The sequence below is a fragment of the Neolamprologus multifasciatus genome, chromosome 18, assembly GCF_963576455.1.
Source record: "Neolamprologus multifasciatus chromosome 18, fNeoMul1.2, whole genome shotgun sequence".
In the NCBI taxonomy this organism is placed as follows: Eukaryota; Metazoa; Chordata; class Actinopteri; order Cichliformes; family Cichlidae; genus Neolamprologus; species Neolamprologus multifasciatus.
The window spans coordinates 24,748,671-24,762,143 of NC_140456.1; the positions used below are offsets into that span (position 1 = coordinate 24,748,671).

The 13,473-nt window shown below is 39.2% G+C and overlaps 2 protein-coding genes across 3 annotated transcripts; both read left to right on the forward strand.

The window, feature by feature from the left end:
• Positions 1 to 88: 88 nt before the first annotated feature.
• Positions 89 to 8,747, forward strand: mffb (mitochondrial fission factor b). Its single transcript, XM_085139366.1, has 7 exons — positions 89 to 236; positions 842 to 1,062; positions 1,153 to 1,331; positions 3,132 to 3,223; positions 3,359 to 3,529; positions 4,559 to 4,634; positions 5,043 to 8,747. The coding sequence occupies exons 2-7, from the start codon at positions 846 to 848 to the stop codon at positions 5,172 to 5,174; spliced, it is 867 nt and encodes a 288-aa protein (XP_084995492.1). The 5' UTR covers positions 89 to 236; positions 842 to 845; the 3' UTR covers positions 5,175 to 8,747.
• On the forward strand, positions 7,382 to 13,077 carry LOC146498032 (putative flap endonuclease 1 homolog). Of its 2 annotated transcripts, none has more exons than XM_085139361.1 (11): positions 7,382 to 7,515; positions 8,948 to 9,014; positions 9,839 to 9,941; positions 10,132 to 10,186; positions 10,297 to 10,358; positions 10,440 to 10,576; positions 11,813 to 11,873; positions 11,999 to 12,130; positions 12,218 to 12,363; positions 12,502 to 12,646; positions 12,756 to 13,077. In XM_085139361.1, exons 1-11 carry the CDS (start codon positions 7,434 to 7,436, stop codon positions 12,810 to 12,812), a joined length of 1,047 nt encoding a protein of 348 aa, XP_084995487.1. In that variant the 5' UTR covers positions 7,382 to 7,433; the 3' UTR covers positions 12,813 to 13,077. The 2 variants fall into 2 exon arrangements, with proteins under 2 accessions (XP_084995487.1, XP_084995488.1); XM_085139362.1 differs by having other exon boundaries at positions 12,044 to 12,130.
• The last annotated feature ends 396 nt before the right edge of the window (positions 13,078 to 13,473 follow it).

Below are 13,473 nucleotides of genomic sequence, written 5' to 3' on the forward strand. Positions count from 1 at the left end.
TAAATGTCCATTTGTTTTCACCAACTCTTGCGGCTCTCGGTGCACTTCATAGTAACCGCCCCGGCGGTCACGCGGGGTAGCGTTAACAGCTACACCCACACTAACTAGAAGCGTTGAGGGCTTTCGCTGAGCCCGTCTCGGTTGGTCCTTTGAGGAGCCCCTGATGCTATTTGTATGACAGCACGAACAGCGTGTTGGCGCATGTCGGTTTAAACCCAGGTGGTAAAACCATAACGGTGAGTATTGACAGGACAGACCTGTGGCTAACCAGCATGTCAGTGCAGACAGTCAGCGGCTTACAGCGCAGCGTTTAATAAGCTAAAATCGATAGCGTCGTCTATTAACGCTTTTCAAGCATAGCGACAAGCTAGATTGCTAACATACAAGCTAGACATGGCGTCTTACGTGGATTTTCACTCAGTGACATTGAAGCGGCGTGCCAGCAACAGCTTCACCTCATGTCGCTGTTATGTAACGACGTAACATGAAATGCTATTTCTCGTAGTGTGCTCATTAGCTTGGACCTAAACCCACTACCTTACACCGTCTGGAGCAGGTGCTTTTTGCACAGGCTAATGATCGTGTTTAAAGTTTAGGTAGCACCATTTGCTACTGAGCTAATTGGCTAAATTCAGGGTTAACTGCAGCATGTGTTTTATTGTAAATTGGCATGTAATAAAAAAGTCAGGCAAGATATGAGCCTTGATCTGTTATTTAAAATGGGGCATTAAGTTGAGCTTATATTTTTGAACTCTTAGCTGCAGTCACACTCACACCCACACTTTGTTTGGTTAGTATCTGTATGTGCGTTTCATTTGTTTCCCATTTTGTGGGTTATCAGCTGGATGAGTGGGGCAACTTTCACTAGCCCCTCTGCAGAGGTGGCTGAGATGAATCGCATCCATTTTGAGCTGGAGTATACAGAGGGCATCAGCCAGCGCATGCGAATCCCAGAGACCCTCAAAGTGGCCCCAGAGAGCCAAGCGGGATCCATACCACTTCAGCAGCCTTTGCCCATTCACACAGCTCTGATGCAGGTTCCTGAGAGGATTGTTGTTGCAGGTGAGGATGACAGTTGGCAGTCATGTTTGAGGTATTATGTTTAAAACATGTATATGCTGTATAAAAATTTCATGGCCAATTTTTCTGTAGGTGATGAAGGGGATCCTCGATTTGCATGTCCAAGAGACTTGGATCTGATTCAGTCCATTCCTCCTGTGGACCTCCTGAACATGAAGGCCCCTCCACGTGTCCTCACCCTTACCGAGCAGCCTCTGGATTCGCTTGAAACAGACCAAACTGTTAACTCACAGCGCAATCCCAGCCAAGCGGTACGTTTTCTTTCAGAGTAATCTCAGCTTCCTTCTCAGGATATTTAATTTTCTTCTCTCATTATATTCAAAACTTTAAGTGGATCCATAATGTAGTGGTATACTATATTTGCCTTATGCTGACATTATGGTTCAGCAGTGTTAGTGCATTGGGACTATGCTGGCACTCCATTGGCTTGTCTACTTGCAGAGAGTGTCTGTTGTCGATTGAGGCACTGTACAAAATATGCGGTACAACCGGTCTGCGGGCTACTTTTGCTTGTGCTGTTGTCAGTATGTTAGCCAGCTGCTGAGAAGAGTGAAGTTATAATCTACAATGAGCTGAAGTGGTACTGAGTGTTAAGCAATGTAAAGTATTCACTGCACCCACTGTCTGTGCTTCTCATGCGCTATCTTTTGGTCTGTGATTTGTTTTATTTTTATTTTTTTCCTCACAATCCTCCCATTCCTGGTGAACTCCATTGCTGCTCCCTTCCCTGTTCCAGCCCACTTGTCAGTCAATCAGCATTTGACTAATGCAATTGGCATTGGCAGAAAAACCAATGAGTTGAACAGAAAAATGTGGTGCATTTTGTTGACCATTATGTTGCTGTTCAAAAAATCATGACAACCACTTTAATAAAAGTTAAAATCTAAAATAACAAAACAACAAATAATGGGTTGTAGGGCCAGCAGCCGAAGCAGGGAAGTCCAAACCTCCCTCTCTCCTCCAGTTTATCCCGGGGAAACGTCCAGGTGTTCCCAGGCCAGGTGATTAAATATAGTCTGTACAGCAGGTCCTGGTTCTACCCCAGGGCCTCCTCCCATTAGGAAATGACCAGCAGAGCACCTCACCCAGGAGGCGTCCTCCTCAGCTGGATGCTTTTGATGTGGAGGAGCAGCGACTCTACTCTGAGCCCCTCCCAAATGACTGAACTCCTCACTCTATTGCTAAGGAAGTGCCCACTGACCTTTTGGAGAAGGCACATTTCCACTGCTTGTATCAGCAATCTCATTCTTTTGCCTTTAAAAGAACAGTAATACTGTTAACAAAGAGATCAGGTCGAGATGAGCAGATTTATGGCCTTTCTCAACAATGAATCGCCATCTGGTGGCAGGTGGCTGCATAGCAATTTACCTGCATTTGGCTTCAATCAAAATTTAAAACAATTTAGATTATACTACTAGTACGTGTGATAATAGCGAGGATTAGTTGTCTAGTCAAATAGTCCTGCAAATCCCAACTTTAGGGAAATGTTTATGCAAATGGACATGGTTGCGGTACCATATATTACACATCTAAAGTGAAAGATCCCCCCCCCCCCCCCCCCCTTATGAATAAGTGAGCAGCAACTAGTATACACAGCATTATTTCTACTTTATTAGTACTATCAGTTTAGATATTCCTTGATGGTGGTCTTGAAGGTGTTGCTGACATTTTTTATCCCAACATACTGGTCCTTGCTTACAAAAATTGCCTGGAGTTGTGGGATTTATGAGACGCAATGAAAACTGAATGTGATTATTTATTTATTTTTTAGCTTTAAGGACTGTCTTTGTGCTGTGCTGCACTTCTTCCCATTTTGATTTCTCCATGGTTTGTGGTTCTTAAGACACAATAGAAAAATAATGCATTGGTAATTGGTGAAGAGTCATTAATAATCGCACATTCTTCTGTAGGAAAAACATCAATCAAGTGGCCAAAATCACAGATTTATTTTTCCAGTCAGTTTGGCTGAACTAAGTGTGGTTCATCAATCAGCAATCGTGCGTTGCTGCAAACTGAACTTGATGTTATTTCAAATTTGTATTTAACAACAGGCCAGCTTTCATGGTCGGACTCGAAGGGAGCGCAGCGCGAGTGAGAACGTACCCGGCCGTCACAGCAGTCAGATCAGCAGAGGCGATGTAAGGTACGGGCACAGCTACGTTTGAAACACTGCTTCCCCACCGCTGCCTTTCCAATGCAAAGCTTTCTTTCACTCTTGGTTGATTTATAAAAATGTCTTCTTTCTTTTAATGTTTCTCCCCACCTATCTCCCTGCCAGTGTAACCCCTTCCCCTTCTGCCCCCCCAGTCCGTTTGTGTCCTCCCCTCTGTTCCCCCGAGGATGCAAACATCAACCTGTTTACAGCTGCTGGGCTCCTGACGTACATCCAGTCAACGACACGCCGTGCTTACCAGCAGGTCCTTGAGGTCCTTGATGACAGCCATCGCAGGTATGTTTTTTCTTTCTTCATTTCTTTTTGGCTGAATTTATTACAAATCTTTGCACTAAGAAAGATTGTTAAAGAAAGATGCAGGCTTGTAAACTGAAAGTTGATAATAAGCCAGTTGGTCCCTCTCCTCTTTAGTCCAGTGGAGGTGGCATCCTTGTTTTCCAAATGGAATTTCAAGTTTTTCACCTGATCACAGGTTTCCACTTCTGCCTTAAGTTACTTTTGTGGATGTAATGATGAATTACACACAGTGATTTTAAGTGTTCCTGAGCCCAAGCTGTGATTCCCATGACATGTCTGTTTTTAATGCAGTGCTGCCTGAAATTCTGTATTGATTTTCAGCTGTTTGACTTGATTGGAGATTTTTGTCAGAATGTCAGATTTTTTTAAAATGATATTATGTATTGGAGATAATGAGTGGTTCCTCCAACGGTTTCTGTTTAGTACCACTTACATTTCCAGCCTTTTGTTGACGCAGTCTCAACTTTATTAGGATGTGTTGCTGCCGTCGAACACAAACTGAGCCAGTTTTTTTTTTTAATGAGTTTGTTGGAACATTTGACATGTTTTCTATGTTCTGTTGTGAATAAAAATGGTTTTCTGGGATTTGCAAATCATTGCATTTTGCTTTATATTTTACACAGCATCCCAGCTTTTTGGAATTGGGGTTAAAGTTTTAATACAAAAACATCTTTGTAATGTGTTCAGTTTCTGAGCTGAGAAAGAAGTCAAATATAAATGTTATTACCAGGGATGAAGCAACTTTTAAAAGAACAATTTGATCATAGCTGTTTGTTGTTGTTGTGTGTCATTGTTTCAAAGTCCGTGAGCCCTTTACCACACTGTTTTAAGCACAAATTCAATCATATTAACATATGAAGCTGAGCACATTCACCTATGGCTGACGCCAGCAGTCATAGGTGAATGTGATCTGCAGGTATATAGTGAGTAGGCATCAAGTTGAATACTGGTCACAAACTCATCGAATCCCTGATTAAAGGCTGAATGAAGATGTGTTCATCTCCACAGGACACACCTGGATCTGGCCTTGGATTTAAACCCTGATGAGTCCGGCTTAGTGGATGCCTCCTCACTGAGACGACAGGTAATGTCTCATATGCTTGCTTTCTGCATAATTTATGTATTGTCCCAATGTATTTATCTTACTTTCAGGTTTACAGTAAACTATGATATGATGTATGGATATGGCTCCTTTTGAAGGATGCCGACAGAGCTGCACGCAGCAAGTGTTCAGTTACAGTTATTAGACACTCGACTCTAAACAAACAAAAATAAGGAACACAAATACTAACTGAAGAAGTAAAAATCTATACAGAGATTTTATTTGAGAGTGGGAGTATTGTTTAATTGTTAGGGGCTATATTTCTCTGTGCACTGCAATGAAACACAGCCAGATGTGGAGATTTCTCTGCGCATGTTTCAGTAAATCTTAGGCCCAGCACAGGAAGTGTTTCGCCTTTTTTAAAATGTTTTAAAAAAAATGTTTTTTCAGATTGTGAAGTTGAATCGGCGTCTGCAGCTGTTGGAGGAAGAAAACAAAGAACGCTCAAAGCGAGAGGTGATCCTGTATTCTGCCACCGTGGCTTTCTGGCTCATTAACACCTGGATCTGGTTCCGTCGCTAGATGGATTCTCCCAAAACACTGGAAACCAAAGCACATCCCTGTTAAAGATGTGATCACTGATTTATAGCAAATTCTATATGGAGATTTATCCTAAACAGGTCAGTCTCGGCACTCATGACGTAAAACATGAGGCAGAAAAACATTGTTTTCTGTTTGTCAAGTTGATGTGACAGAATTTCACAGTAATCGTGGGCTTAGGCTACGTTCACACTGCAGGTCTTAATGCTCAAATCCGATTTTTTTATTTTTTTATTTATTTTTTGTCTGCCTGTTCACACTACAGATAAAATGCGACAGCAAATGCGCTCTAGTGTGAACGCTCAAAGCGGCCCGCATGCGCAAAAGAAGATGTCACCCACAACGCGCTCTGTTTAGACCCAGAGCAAACAGTATTGTTCGACTGATGGCCCTTAGTATAAAGACTTCGGACTTCACGTTTCCCAATTTTTGCTTTAAGTTATTTTGTTATTTACATAATAATGTAAATAACCTAATAATTATCCTTATTGCTGTTTTAGAGAGGAGCGGTGCTTCAAAGGATAGTGGCAGATTTCTGTCAGAATCTGCAGATTATGCAGTACAAATAAAATGTTCACGTTTCTCCAACGTTGTCTTCCCAGCAGTTTCACCGGATGGCCAGGAAGCGTTCGCGATGTCTTATCGGGCGCTGATAATTGGCATCTGTCTTGTGTCAGTTATGTAAAAGACGGATTTAATGCGACTTGACCGTTCAAACAGCAGTCGCTTTCTGAAACATCGGATATGTATCGGATTCAGTACCACATACGAAAGTGACCCAGATCGGATTTGAAAATATCGGATTTGTGCCGTTCACACTGTCATACCATGATCGGATATGGGTCGCATAGGGTCAAAAAAATCGGATTTGATGCGCTTTCGCCTGCAGTGCGAATGTAGCCTTAGTGTCTCGCAGCACTAAAATTAGAAGTAAATAATTTTTTATAAACTGGCGAATGACTGGCAAGCCAAAGCACAATGACAATGCAGCTGAACGATTTAGCAGCACCAACAACCACTTCAGTTAAGGTAATGCTATCTCCATAATGTGTCCTATTTGAGAAGCTTACTCCACTGTCAAACCTATATTTTTGGTTTGGATCAGCCGTAAATGAAATATGGTACAAATTACACAAACAACTGTCAGCTCCTACTGATATAAATAGTTTATGCAAATATTACTGTTTGCACCTCTAAACTTGACAAATCCATTGCACATAATGAACTGGTGTTACAGTTGTGTAAATGAAATCTTTTAACCTGAACAAATTATTAGATGTTACTTAAGTGACAAATGTTTTGGGAACCGTAGTTGCAAGACTGAACCTGACTTTTCTGTTGAAAGCAGGTCATAAACTACCATTCTTCCAGAAGTGTCAAACTGAACCGATTGACTCTAAAGATGCCATAACGCTGACCCTTCGTTACTGGAAAAACTTCTGTGTACATTACAGCATTTGAAAAGCCTGTCTAATCTGTCTTTAATGTTATTTATTTTAACGTTTTTGTCTAGGGGTTGTGTCATCTTGATTATTTGCTAACCAAAGTAACAAGGGTAGGGTACTGTGAAGTGCTGTTTTTCCATGCTGTTATCTCATCTTTGTTCCCACTAAGTCACCTGCAATATTAAAGCATGGAATATGACATTTTATACATAATTTAGTGTGATACAAAGAGCCCGTGTGTGTATGATCGTCCAATGATAAGAGGTCGATCTTGTTGAAATTATTTAAAAAAAAAAAACCCATCATTTTATTTTGATAATAATATAAATATGTATTTAACGCAGGTTTATTTATCACATATAGTACTGATGTGTCAGCAAAGAGTTGCTGTTAGTTTTTCTTTGAAGTCTGTACCTACATGTCTCACTTAAAGCTGGATGTTGGAGTTAAAACTTTAAATTATTTTGTAATATAAGAATACACTTGATGTTTGTAAATATGTTTGCTGTAATAAAAGATGGATGTCAGTTTCAGCCGTGTGTGTGTTCAGCGCTGACTCCGACATTCTCCATTAGGTGGCAGACATGCAGCACCAGGAAGAAGAAGATGATGTGTTTTTAACTTGAAAGGCATAACTTGAGAGACGTCTTCAATTAAAACTTTATCGACAATCTACTATTCAAGGGATCCTGCTCTAATTATCTGGGAAACTCGACTTAACTCACTTTAAATCACTTTTTCGCCTTTTTTCCTGGAACAGTAACACGAAGAGGAAACTGTCGGTGGTGACGGCACAATGGGGATCACTAAACTGGCTGATCTAATACGCTCAGATGCTCCTGATGCCATATCGTATAAGGATATCACTGACTACACAGGTACAGACACGATCGGTGATGGTTTCAGCAGCAGGTCTGGCTGTTAAGGTCTGCTGCAGCTGCTAGCCGCTAATGTTAGCACTCTCCCCCTAGCTACTAGCATCGCTAGCTGTAATTATAGCACCTGACATTAAAGAAACGTTTTTTTAAAGTATTACCAGTCCGCGTACCACGAATTAAAAGCTACTGCTATAATAATCAGGCATTCCGAGGTAGTAATTAATAACTTACCCGTGTCCGCACTATTTCTCTTATGTTAATCAGCTAACTCGACAGTCCAATCAAAACATCTGTCTTAGTATTTGTTTTAATTCAATGTAACTTTATTAGTGTAGAAAACACACACAGCATTGCGTGATAACTGTGTTATTAATACTATTCGCCTCACACTTTGAGCACCATAACACAAGGAATCAAAATTTAGCTGAACTGTATATGAAGTGGTCCACAGTAGGGGTGGGGGAAAAAATCGATACTGTGTAGTATCGTGATATTTTGTTTGCTAATAATGTATCGATACAGGGACAGCAGAAATCAATATTTTGTTACAAAAAAGGTTTTTGTGCTCTGACTTCAGAGCATGTTGATCCTTTTTCTGAGCAAGAATCCTGACATTCCTTCACTGTCCAAATGTGTTTAACTTTTTTTTTGGCAGCAATAAACATGACAGTTTACTTATTTTAATTTAAGACATGTTTTATTTAAGTTTAAAACTTTTTTATTTACTCAAAAATTATATTTTGTTTTAATTTACTTTCAAATTCTTCAGTTGCTGAATGGGCTGCATAGTTTTCATAAACTGCATAGTTCAGAATAGCTATAATTGTACCAGATGGTTGCATTCAGTTAAGTTGGACTAGACTGTAATACAAACCGTTCAGTTTGTCAACAAGAAAACTGAAATGAGAGAAAGACTGAGTGTGAGACTTTGATATTAGATAAAATGAATATTAATGAAGTTTACCTTTATGTACAGAATCTGAATATCGCAAAATATTTTTAAAAATTGCAATAATATCGTATCGTGCGTTAAGTATTGTGATAATATCATATTGTGGGATGTATGGTGATTCCCACCTCTAGTCCACAGTCCAGCTCTGTTTACTGCTGAGAAAAGCCATAAAAGAATAGGCAAAGGTAATCCTACCAGCAATTTATACACTACAAATCAGCGCTGCATGTTAGCATGTTGTTGTTATTATTATTATTATCAATACTGCTATTGCTGGAAATTTTTTTCCATCATAAATTCCTGACAAGTAAATGGAGTACAGTATTTGACTTGGCTTAATAGTGTAAATCATTTCAAGTGCGTTTAGGTGAATTTAATCAAGTGTAATTTGAGTGGATGTTACTAAAAAGTAATTAATGTCTAAGGGCAAATTTAAACTGTTGTGTATTCACGCTGTTGTTGTATTACTATACTCCACAGGAAAAGTAATCGCACTCGATACCTTTATTGTTGTAAATCAGTTCCGTGCAGCAACGCCTTCACTGAGGTAAGTATGTTGTGATGCTGTTCTGTCCTATTAAACTGAAGTAAACGTTATTTTTTCTATCTCTTTACTGTTTATCATGGTGTATTAATTCCTTATATCAAACCTAGTACACTGGGTGCCTAGAAAAATACAAACACTTGTAGAATAGTAGACATTTGAATTAAAATAATCCTGCAATAACATTTCTAAAGATTTTAATTTTTTTTCTTTCATTCATTTCACTTAATTTGTTCTTTTAAAGTTTGCACTGTGTTATCAGTGCATGAGATTAAAAATATTAGAAAGGGCTTACAAAAATCACCACATCCTACAACTATACAGCCAATTAGTGTAAACAAGACCTCACTGACACCAGTAAAATACACTCACTGGTCACATTGTTAGGTACACCTTGCCAGTATTGGGTTGAACCCATGTTTATCTTCAGAAAAACCTTGATTCTTTGTTGCATAGATTAAAGAAGGAGCTAGAAACATTCCTCAGAGGCTTGCTGACAGGAGCGGCACCTTGTGTGGTCTTCTGCCTATCTGCTTTAAGGTTCAGCGTGTCATATGCTCAGATATGCTCTTCTGCATACCTTGGTTTTAACAAATGATTATTTGAGTTAATGTTGCTTTCCTATCGGCTTGAAGCAGCCTGGCCATCCTTCTCTGACCTCTGGCATAAACAAGGCGTTTTCACCCAGAGAGCTACTGCTTTTTGGATATTTTCTCTTTTTCAGACCATTATCTATAAGCCCTCGAGGTAGCTGTGCAGGAAAAAGTCTTTCTATTCTTTTTTTGTCTGTGTATATTTGTGAAATGCTCTTGATTTCTCTTCTCCAGCCCCCTCACAGGTCTCTTCTTTCGCACACTCACTTTCCTGGAACATGGCATAAAACCGGTCTTTGTGTTTGATGGAAAGCCTCCTGGGGAAAAGAAGGCTGTTGTAAGACACAACCTGCATGTATAGTTTTTGACTTAACATGATACTAAACATTTCCTGGCATGTTTAAGAACACTTTAGGTCAGAGAGACTAGTCTAAAGTAAATATTTTCAACGTGTAGGTAAATTTGATCACTGCCAGATAACAGAGATACAGACGACTGTGACTGATTGAAAATTGTTGTTTCTGCAGCTTGAGAAGCGAGCCCAGACGGCAGGTAGGAATTACTCAAACCAGACGGGCACAGGTAGGTCTGTGCAGAAAATGCACAAAGACTTGAGTTTTCAGTGGTTTTAGAACAGAGGTGATCTGCTGGGAATATTATTTTGATGTGTTTTTCCTCTGTGCTCACTGCAGCGTCATTACAGACTAAAGAATGTCTTCAGCTCCTGAAGTATCTTGGTGTACCTGTTATCCAGGTACGACCTGCTACGTAATGAATATGTTTGTTCTTCCTCCTCTGCAGATTTCTCTTCATGCATGTCACTTTTGTCTCTCAGGCTCCAGGGGACGCTGAGGCACTGTGCGCTCAGCTGGTGAGAGAGGGAACTGTGCACGCTGTGGCGTCAGAGGACATGGACACGCTGCCGTTTGGAGCCAATATTCTTATTCGTCAGCTGAATGCAAAGAAGGACAGGTAGAAACTGTGCAGCTCACTTTGAAATATTTCTTCTTTTTAAATATAAACAAATTTAGTAAAGGTTTGCAATGGTTGTTGCATTAATTTAGTGTTCATGATCAGATACAAAGCTTTATGAGGCTCTCATACGTGTATTTACGTAAATTATGTCAAATGATTAGAATCTCAAGTTATTGTAATAACCTGCTCACTTGCACTGATTTTCTGTATTTATAGTAGATGAGACGGAGCTCCATAATGACTGTACTTTCTGGCAGCAGGTGGTGAACTATTTTAAACCACAGCCACAAGTCTCATAAGAAAAGAAAAGGAAATCTGCTCCTTACTTTTTCTTGCAGACAGCAGTGGACTGTCAGACAGAAAAGGGCTGCTTGCAGCTCATTAGCAGGTAGTTTACACTCAGTTTCTAAGCCAAGTTGAGATGTGGTGTAAAATATAAATAAAAATAGAAAGAAAACATTTGAAATTCTTATAAGTATGATATTAATTTCAAAATGGATAAATATATAATGTTGAAACTTCATGCTAGCAAAATCTTTTAGAAAAATTAGTACTGTTGCAGCAAAAGACTTGTTAAAAACAGTTGGTGTAGATAACATAAAACATTATGTAGGAGTAGCCAGTGGATAATGGATTGTTGAAATGACTCCACTCTACACCCCTACAAAGTTTTATTCATTCAAAACATTTCGAGTTATCTGTTACAGACAGAATATCGCGCACGCAAATGCTACCAAAAACATGACCTTGGTGGAGATAACAAACATTAATCCACTGAATTTGCTACACAAGAAAGCTGAAAGCTTTATAAATGGATGAACTACTACACGTCTTAAGGTTTTCTGATATCGTTGATCACGCACTTTGCTGATAGCATGCAAAGCACAAAATAATCTTTTAAACTGTACTCAGAGAGATACCGTATCAACTGAGAACAAATGGCATGTTTGATAAAAGCAAATATTATTATTTTTTAAAAATCTATATATGTTACATGTATGGAATAGTTGTGTATTTCGCTAAAATGTTTAAAAATATAGGGGTAAAAAAATATATAAGAGACGTTATCATTGTACATAAAACATTCATTTTCATGTCTTTTGTTTGGTTACTTATTCTTAATGTATTATTTCTGCTCGTCTTTGTTTTGGTTTTAGATTTTGACATCTAGTTGTGAACTAGTTGATCTAGTTGAACTTAATGTTTTATTTACACTCTTTTTTTTTTTTACAGTGAAGTCATTGAATACTCCTTACCTAAACTATTAGAAAAACTCCAAATTGGTCATAAGGAGGTAAGATTGAAACATTTAGATTTCTCTGGAAGTATGTAATTTATTGTAATATATCTGTATTGGACATACTGCTATAGAAATGCACTTTAGCTGTCTTATTCTCTTATTTTGCATTTGTCTGCCAGTTTGTTGACTTGTGTATTTTGCTCGGCTGCGACTACTGTGAAAAGATACCCGGTTTGGGTCCTAAGAGAGCTCTGACCCTGATCCAGAAGCACCGTACCATAGAGGATGTGGTTTTGCATATCAACAGAAAGGTATCGGATGGTCTTTGTAGCTTTGGCTTTACTTCTGTTACAAAAGAACATGTGACGTCTAACAAGCCAGTGATATCTGGCCTTTAGACCCATCCTGTACCAAATATGTGGAAATACAGAGAAGCAAGGAAGATTTTCTTGGATGGGCCACAAAGCTCAGCTCCCGAGCTCATCTGGACCGAGCCAAATGAGGAGGCCTTGGTTGAGTTCCTCTGTCACACCAAACGAATTAAGTACGTTTTTTTTATTGACCTTTTCTATTGTGCTTCTTTTAGTGTGTGTATATATGTGTATGTATGTATGTGTGTGTGTGTGTGTGTGTGTGTATTACATACATATGAAAATTGAAAGTCATCTTTGTTTGATTCTAGGGAGGAGAGGATCCGTAATCGAATGGTGAAGTTCCGTACGATGCGGGAAAATAAACGGGAGGAGAGGGAAAAGGAAAAGGCAGAGGGTGGTGGGAAGCAGACTTGCATTAAGGACTTCTTTAGGGTTACCAGAAAGCGAGTGCAGGTGAGCTCAGAAAACAGTGATGCAAATATAAATCAAAATGTGTGCGTTTTTAGGAATGAAATGGTAAAAATAACTTGGATAAAATTAGCTTTTCTTACTTTTCCTCTAGCCTGTGGACAATGCAAGCTCCCCAACCAGCAACAGAAAGAGACCAAAGTCAAAATAAGCATGTGCCAGTTGTCTACGCCACAAGGATGGGAGTGTTCATCTCTCAGTTCATCTCTATCTGGACATCTCAAAAAATTATGGACCATTTCAACATGCAGCTTATCTGTCATCCCAATCTTGAATATGCACCATAAGAGAAATGTTATTCTGTTCATTTGATCTTGGGTCACAGTAATATTTTTACAAATGTAAATATTTTTATAGGAAAAAAATCTTTTTTTTACAGGATTTATCTTATCAAAGTGCCTTTTACTTTTTAAGAAGAACTCAAAATAGGCATCACACAAGACAGCTCCTCTGACAGTACAGTAAAGTGATCTCATGTGAACAGTATGATCCACAACAATGGAAATCACTGGGTAGTTCTTCAGTGTGTCCAGCAGTTTCCTGCAAAGCCACCAAGAAAAGCAGAGCAGGAGGTGGATGGCTATGAAAGGGAACAGTGTGATCACTGTCAGGGAGGCCAAAACTGGAGACAGCGGATGTCTCATCTCTAGATATTCAATGAGCACCTGTTGTGTAAAGTGTGCCAAGGCAGGGACCAAAGACTTGAATATTAAAACGTGTACAAGTGGTATCATGTCTGAAAGAGACACTGAAGTGTTTAAATAAATGCAAAAATGTGTAGAATTTATGTTCATGCTCTTTATGTTTTGTAT